This window comes from Bos taurus, chromosome 5 (genome assembly GCF_002263795.3).
Source record: "Bos taurus isolate L1 Dominette 01449 registration number 42190680 breed Hereford chromosome 5, ARS-UCD2.0, whole genome shotgun sequence".
Classification (NCBI taxonomy): Eukaryota; Metazoa; Chordata; class Mammalia; order Artiodactyla; family Bovidae; genus Bos; species Bos taurus.
The window spans coordinates 88434396-88442482 of record NC_037332.1 but is presented as its reverse complement, the minus strand read 5'-3'; the positions used below and the strand labels follow the sequence as shown (position 1 = coordinate 88442482).

At 39.5% G+C, this 8087-nt stretch overlaps 1 protein-coding gene across 1 annotated transcript; it reads right to left on the bottom strand.

Moving 5' to 3' along the window:
• Positions 1 to 468: 468 nt before the first annotated feature.
• On the bottom strand, positions 469 to 8087 carry KCNJ8 (potassium inwardly rectifying channel subfamily J member 8). Its single transcript, NM_001040482.1, has 3 exons — positions 7953 to 8087; positions 6723 to 7163; positions 469 to 1541 (listed from the first exon to the last, which is right to left on the bottom strand). The coding sequence occupies exons 2-3, from the start codon at positions 7094 to 7096 to the stop codon at positions 641 to 643; spliced, it is 1275 nt and encodes a 424-aa protein (NP_001035572.1). The 5' UTR covers positions 7097 to 7163; positions 7953 to 8087; the 3' UTR covers positions 469 to 640.

The window sequence follows — 8087 nt, the reverse complement described above, 5'->3', positions numbered from 1 at the left end:
ATGTTCCTGCCTAACATTTAAGTGCAATTTTCCTAATACTATTTTTCCTCATAATATACAATTTGAGGAATAAATACAATCCAATATTTAAAAATTAATCAGCAAAATAAACAAAAAAATAAAAAAGGAACCAAGCAGTTTTTGCCTCAAGCTTTTTACCTGGTGCAGTTTTAAAAAGAGAGGGAAAAGGAGATAGGAAAAACACAGTTTGGGGTCCTCTTGCCCATTCTATCCCTTTTCCAGGGTGAACCACAGAAACAGACATCTGTGATGTCACCCATTAAGCATTTCAAGCAGTATCATTTCTTGATCCACTTTTATATTCAAGGTCTATTACTATTCGTGTAATTCCTGTGTTTCAAGTGGACAGAAATGAGAGCATTTCCTCTGCATAACCTAAGCCTATCACTTAGGGTGACAGGGTGATATTGCAAGGGTGAAGCAAGTGTAAGACAGGAACCCTCCACCTTGTGAGTTACCATTTATTGACACAGAAAGTGCTGCTGTTGGAATATGCGTATCATTTAGTGTAATAAGATAAACAAGGACAAACTATTGTGTTTCAGCTCCAGTGCAATGTCCATGCCCTGCAGAAACTCTTCAACAGCGGATCAAAGACTTTCTGGGGGTTGTCTTGCTGTCAGGATTCGGAAGTGTTCTGATTTCCCTCTGGAGTCATAAATTGCACCTTGGGCACCATGAGGGAAGAATTGTTCCGGCGGATGGAATTGTTCCTCCTCATGGAATTGTTTCTTCTCATGGAATTGCGCTTCCTTAGAGAATTCTGGTGGGACAATTCACTCTTCTGGAGGGTCTGGATAAGGATGGAAGGCTTCTCGTCCAGCTCTCGGGCACTGCACCTTGGAGCAGCTACTTTCACGGTGTTGCCGAATTTGGAGTAATCCACAGAGTACACGCCTTCCTCCTCGGTCACGATGGACACGAAGCGATGGCCCCACTGGATCTCCTCAGCAATGTAGGAGGTTCTAGCTTGTGTAGTAATGCCAGTAGTTTCGACCACTCCTTCTAGAATCACGATGACCTCCAGGTCTTGGTTGGCCAGGTCAGTGGCCGAGATATCGTACAAGGGGCTGCGCTTGTCAATCACATGGCAGATGATCAGAGGGGCCACCAGGAAAATGTTATTACTCTCAAGTGGGTTGTCAACAGGAATGTCCAGTTGGTGAATAGGTACCACCTCGCCTTCTGGGGTCGTGGTTTTCTTGACCACTTGGATGCGCACAGAGGCACTGATGATCATGCTTTTCCTTAGGTCCCCAACGCGGAACATGAAACACAGTTTGCCATTTCGGACGGCGATTACCGCATGGCGGCTGAAAATCAAGGTTTCTGCCCTTCGGTGAGCCTGGGCTGTTTTCATGAAAATGCAGCCCAACATGACTGCATTGATGATCAAACCCACAATGTTCTGTAGAATCAGGACTGTGATAGCCAGAGGGCATTCCTCAGTCATCATTCTCCCTCCAAATCCAATTGTCACTTGAACTTCAATGGAGAAGAGGAAAGCAGAGGTAAAAGACCTGTAAGGAATGAGATCAGAAAACAGTGCCATCAGTTCAGATTTTTGAATCATGAAATAACACATGAAGCTGAATTTTTCATGTTCTTCTTTCAAAGGCTAATTTTTTTTCATAAGTATTGTTGATTAACAATTTTGTGTTACTTTCTGGTATACAGCAAAGTGATTCAGTTATATATGTTCTTTTTCAGATTCTTTTCCATTATTGGTTATATAATATTGAGTATAGTTCCTCATGTTATACAGTAAGTCCTTGTTGGTTATCTGTTTTATATATAGTAGTATGTATATTTTGATCCCAAACTCCTAATTTATTCCTCTCCCCTCCTTTCGCCTTTGGTAACCATAACCTGATTTTCTACATCTGTGAAACTAGTTCTGTTTTGTAAAGAAGTTCATTTGTATCATATTTTTAGATTCCACATATAAGCTATATCGTGATATTTGTCTTTCTCTGTCTGGCTTACTTAGTATGAGAATCTCTAGGTTCATCCACATTGCTGCAAATGGCATTATTTCATTCTTTTTTATGGCCGAGTAATATTCCATTATATATGTATATGTCTGCGTGTGTGTGTGTGTGTGTGTGTATACTACATCTTCTTTATCCATTCACCTGTTCATGTCCAAAGGCTATTAAATACTTTTGGAAACACTAGCCAACTTAATGTATCAAATGCCCTATTCTAAACACAAGCACTTGTTCATTTTCTCTCTTATCTGCGTGTATCATTGTGAAATACTTCACTTTCACAAGTGAAAAGTGAAAGTGCAAGTGGCTCAGTCGTGTCCGACTCTTTGCAACCCCATAGACTATACAGACCATGGAATTCTCCAGGCCAGAATACTAGAAAGCATAGCCTTTCCCTCCTCCAGGGGATCTTCTCAACCCAGGAATCGAACCCAGGTCTCCCACATTGCAGGTGGATTCTTTACCAGCTGAGCCACAAGGGAAGCTCAAGCATACTGGAGTAGGTAGTCTATCCCTTCTCCAGGGGATCTTCCTGACCCAGGAATTGAACCCAGGTCTCCTGCATTGCAGGCAGATTCTTTACCAACTGAGCTATCAGGGAAGCCCTTCACTTTCACAAAGGCATAGTTTATTTTGTTAAACTCCTTCAAGCCAATGTCTATTATTTATTGCCAAGCTGTGTTTAAGTGACTCAAGTTATATGGAACATACTGAGTGCTGAGTGAACTTTTTATTATTTACAACCTTTAAAATCATATTCATTAGTGAACACTATGTACCTTATATAGAGAAAGCACAGTGCAAAAGAGTGGTACAAAACATGTCCTTCAAAATACTAGTATTTTTAAATAAAAAAAGAATGCTGTGCTATTTGGAACCAAACATGTTTTCTTATTGATTGTTTCATTTTGTTCTCTAAGTGATCTAGAGAATGCTGATGCTTTTACAGGAAGGATTTGAGGTAAAGATTATTAAGTGACTATGTCAAGATCATAATTAATAAGGACACAAATCCTCTCATTTCTGGCCTAGTTTCTGAAAGAGACACAAGGAAGGGGCCAACATGTGTCAGGATTTTCTTGGGAAGATTTTTCAAACTGTGCTTCTCTTCCTGATCACAGTGTAAACACTGATTTGGTAGTTTAGGGTGGACCTGCGCAAGGCTTTTGAAAAGCTTGCAGATAATTCTGATTTATCTCCCCAGTTGAGAAGCACCACATTTGGTCATTTTTCTCTTTAATTTATTCACTTAAGTACATAACCCTTACTGCTGTGGCTTCTTAATAGAAACAGTGTTAGTCATGTCTGCCCTCCACTCCAATTTCAAACTTCTCTAATTTTATAGATGATAGGTTAACTGTCAAAGCATTAGCTGTTTCTTAATGCCACACACAATGAGTGAGCAAAATGTTTAAATATTTGGGTTCTGAATATACACACTATATTTTGGTGGGACACCATGAATGGTAAGCAAGCACACATAAGATGATTTTTTTTTTCTACTAGGCTCATAATCAGGGATTTTTATTTTTTATTTAATTGAAGCATAGTTGATGTCGCAGATGATTCCTTTAACTTTTAAATGAAAAAGTGCCTTTTTTATCCTTTCTGTTGCTAAAAAGATTCATGGAAAACGACAACGATTGCTTTTTGCACTAGCTACAAACAAGATATACTGTATAAACCAAAACCATGGCAAAGAATAAGAAGAGACCCCAGAGAAGGGGCACGGACACAACACTGATTTCTGATAATGTATACATACTTCGATCCCCTGGAGAAGGCAGGCACCCCACTCCAGTACTCTTGCCTGGAAAACCCCATGGACTGAGAAGCCTGGTAAGCTACAGTCCATGGGGTCGCAAAGAGTAGGACACGACTGAGCGACTTCACTTTCACTTAATACATACTTCAGGCTTTCCCAGTGGCTCGGTGGTAAAGAATCTGTCTGCCATTGCAGGAGATGCAGGTTCGATCCCTGGGTCAGGAAGTAGGAAATAACAACCTGAAGTAGGAAACAGCAACCCACTCCAGTATTCTTGCCTGGGAAATCCCATGAACAGGGGAGCCTGACAGGCTGTAGTCCATGAGGGTCACAAAAGAGTCAGACACGACTTAGCAACTAAACAAACATACATGCTTCAGGGAGCAGTGATATGCCCAGATGTTTCATTTTAATGGCTTAAGAGACTATTCATATGCGATTTGTGTATGTTATTTATTTATGAAAGAACTTGCTTCCAAACATTATATGGTGCAAGACTCAGCCTTTTAATGAACACCTGTTGTGCTAAACAACCTCAAGAGATGGAAGTGTTTAGCTTCTGGTTTGTTCTGCTACAGAGGGAGTTAGGTTGAATAAGAAGAAGAAATACGTTGGTTTACTTTCTGACTAATGTTAGAAAGTCATTACATGAAAGGGAAGGTGAACCATCCTAGAAGGAGAAATGTTAAATATTATTTGGATACACTAGAAAATGTTCATTATAATAAGTTATTTTCAGTTTTGATGACAAGGTGGGACACTGAACTTATGAAAGGAAAGGAAATGCAAACAAATTAGACATATTATTAGTCATGTTTTAAATATCCTTTGGGGAAAAAATAGAAATTTTTCTGTTTCTACTTTTTTTGGTGAAAAAGTATTATGTACAGTTGGTTATGATTAAAATTTTTATTGCACTGAAGTATACATAGTACCACAATATTAAAATAAAACCAGTAAGATTTTTAACATTAAAAGATGTTCAATAATATTTTTTAGGTAAGAAGTAAAATTTAAAATGTTAAAGTTAAATCAACTTCAATAAAAAGTTTAAAAATGTTTAGATAGTCATCTAATTAAAAATGAATAAATAAAATGCTAAAATTGTCACACTGCTAAAATCAAGTTTCTTTCATTGTATCTGCAACACTATTTCTCACAGTGAATTGAATGTTCACACCAGCAGGAATCCATCAGAAGAATGAACATACCTCAAAACACCTCTTGTTGAACAATAAAAGCTAGCAGTAAAACAGCTTTTAATAACCAGAGCACTCTGTCAAGTTATTTTACAAAATCACTGAAAATATCTCCCTTGTAATGACATACCTTTAATCAATTGCCTAATGAGTTTTTCCACAAGGAAAGCCAGTATTTTCATCTTGTGAATAAAATCTGTCATTTATTTTTCAAGGTTTATTATGTCTGTTTCTTTTATCTCATTTTATGTGGGTCTACTTCAAGTTTATTAAAAGTGTACCTCGATAGGAAAATGATTCACCATAGCAGTGCCAATAAATTTCTTAAAGAGAAATATTATAATGATATCTGACCTATACATATCTGTTAAACATAGTATCTTGTTTCCTTTATATTTGGTATACTGATGATCACATACATTTCTTTCCCTGTATTTTCTTTGAGACAATAGTTTGTGACAAGTTTAAGTCAAGAAAATATTATCTAACTCGATGGTAAAGGCAATGGATCAATTCAATTTGGCTCTCCTCAAAATTTGAGCTGAAATCTGTGGTATGTGATCTCTGTGACAAATATTACATGCCCATTTTGATAACCTGGCATCGCAACTAGTCAGGGAAGGGAAGAATGGGCAAGTGTACAGGCTGGGTTTCTGCTTCTTGCAATGGTATGCTAATTTCACATTTCAGGATCAGCAAAGGTTTTATTCTTTCCAGTTTCCTGACAGAACGGTGCCTGTTCAAGTTCCTTTGTTTTATGAATTCTGTGAATTTGGGATATTATTCAAAAAATGTCCTGGAAAAATTGCTAGTATTATTACAAATATTTCTATGCAGGAAGAATATTTTTGCAATTGATGTTATCTTTTTCCATCTTTAAACAAAAAAATTAAGAGACAAATCACCCCCAAGTAAATGTTCTTAGGCCATGTGAAAATATGAGAAGAGAATCACTGAAACCAAATTCACTTATCTTTGAAATATTTATGATGTAAGAAAAAAAAATCAGGGCAATCTAAGAACTGCCTTCCTATCCCACTAAAACTTTTAGAGAAAACCACAATGTTGAATCACTTCTACGTAATCTCTTCCATCAAACATTTGCACCAATTTCTATCAAAGATCAGCTTTTTTCTAGTTCCGAATGTTAACGTAACTTTTAATTTTGGAATTAAAGCAGGCAATCAGCTATTCAAGATCATCTTGATAAAGAAGGGCTTAATATTTATTTCATTTCTGGTAGATTTATTTTTTAAATTTAGATCCCCTCTCCACCAGTGTTTTCCTAATTTTTTTCATTATTTCTGAAAATGTCATGGGAAGAGAAGTCATGGAACATTACTAGCATTTGCACAACATTTTTTGTTGATCAGAGATATTTCCTTTTGGATACTGGAACTATGGACAGCAGCTTTTCAGATGGACAACTAAATGTGTGCTTTTTTTTTTTTTTGAGGAAGGCACTCAGTGAAATCCTTTTTAAATAACCAGTATAATATTTTCAAGGCTAGCCCAAGGAATTGAAACTACATTTTCAAAGCCTCCTCATCCAAGGCTGCACCCCCCCAAAATTTTAATACATCAGATTCGGTTTTTGTTTTGTTATGTTTTTATTTTTTTGTTTCTGAACATACTAAAATAAAGTCTTTAGTTCACTGTCAACAAAACAAAGAGAAGACAGAAAGGGCAATTTCATCTATTTTTCTGTACTGCCTTCCACCCCGCCTCAGCCCGACGCCTTCTTACCTGACGTTAGTCACACACACGGTGGACTCCAAGCCACTTTTCTCCATCCCGCTTTTCTCCATGTAAGCATAGATGTCCCCGTGGGCAAAGGCCACCAGCCACCACATGATGGCGAAGAGCAGCCAGCTGCAGAGGAACGACATGGTAAAGATGACCAGGGTGTGGCGCCATTTCAGGTCCACCAAGGTGGTGAAGATGTCCTGGAGAAACCGTCCTTGCTCCCGGATGTTCTTGTGCGCCAGGTTGCAAGCCCCGCTCTTGGCGATGAAGCGGGCCTTGGGGAGGCGGTCCCGGATGCGCGGTTTGCGCAGGTTCTCCGCCGCTATGCGCGCCAGCACATACTCCTCGGGGATGATGCTCTTCCTGGCCAACATCGTCCCGTCACCATAGCCAGCCTAGGCACCTGTCTGCGACCTGCCTCTCCTTCCCTCGAGACCCGTCCTGCGGGAGGGAAACCAAGATTAAGAACTACCCACCCCACCACCCTTCCTCGACTCTTCCGAACTTGCATGGAGGGGTGTGTCTATATCTTACAGGTGGAGTCCAAAGCTAAAGGTATGATCTTATAGTGCTTGAGTTCTTAGATCTCGGGAAAATTACTTGGTCTGAACCAGAACTGTTTTAATAGTCCTTATTGTTTTGAACACTTAAGGGCACAACCTTAGTTAAAATCAGGAGCCTTCCTGTAAACAGCAGCTTTAATGGTAATTCTGAGATTACCCGCGTCTGTAGATTACTGCAAAAACCCAAGCGCACCGCGACAGCGAGGAAAACTGAGGCCAGCTTGGTATCACGATCTATTTAGTAAACTATTCACATGATGTAGCAATATTAAAAGTAGAGAGAGGGAATTCTTTTTCTGTTATTTTTAGAAGTAGGCAAAGAAAAGGCCGTAGACACTCCTGCACAGTATAAATAACTCGGCAAAATAATAAGCAGTGTGCTATGTAATTTTACGAAGATGTATTTTACATTTGAAAGAAGTATGAGTTGCATTTTTAAAAAAAATTTCCATTTGAACTCATAATGTAATAACTTGAACTTCTTTATGACAATGGGATCAACCATACAAGCTGCAGGAAAAACCCGGATAACAGCCTGCCCACTGCGTAAAGAGTTCATTAAAAGAATGTGCCCCGAAAATCCCTCCGACGCTGTCAACCTTTTAAATCTTTTGCGGGTACGCACTCAGCCTCCCCTCCCCTCCCCCGGAGGAGTGTTGAAACTTACAGACTCCGGGCCGCTGGCTGGGCGGCCGCAAGTCCTCGCACTCGCCGGCCGGCCGCGGACAGGTCCCTTGCTGTCCCATCTCCGTGCGCAGGAACGGTAGCTGCGACTGCTGAAGGGACCGATCCGGGGCCGCGT

What these genes read in the sequence shown, in the direction of transcription:
- KCNJ8 (NM_001040482.1), bottom strand. Translation starts at nt 7,096, where the DNA reads ATGTTGGCCAGGAAGAGCATCATCCCCGAGGAGTATGTGCTGGCGCGC. An exon ending in GTGTGTGTGACTAACGTCAG is followed by an intron (nt 1,542 to 6,722) that starts GTAAGAAGGCGT and finishes CATTCCTTACAG; the next exon opens with GTCTTTTACCTCTGCTTTCC.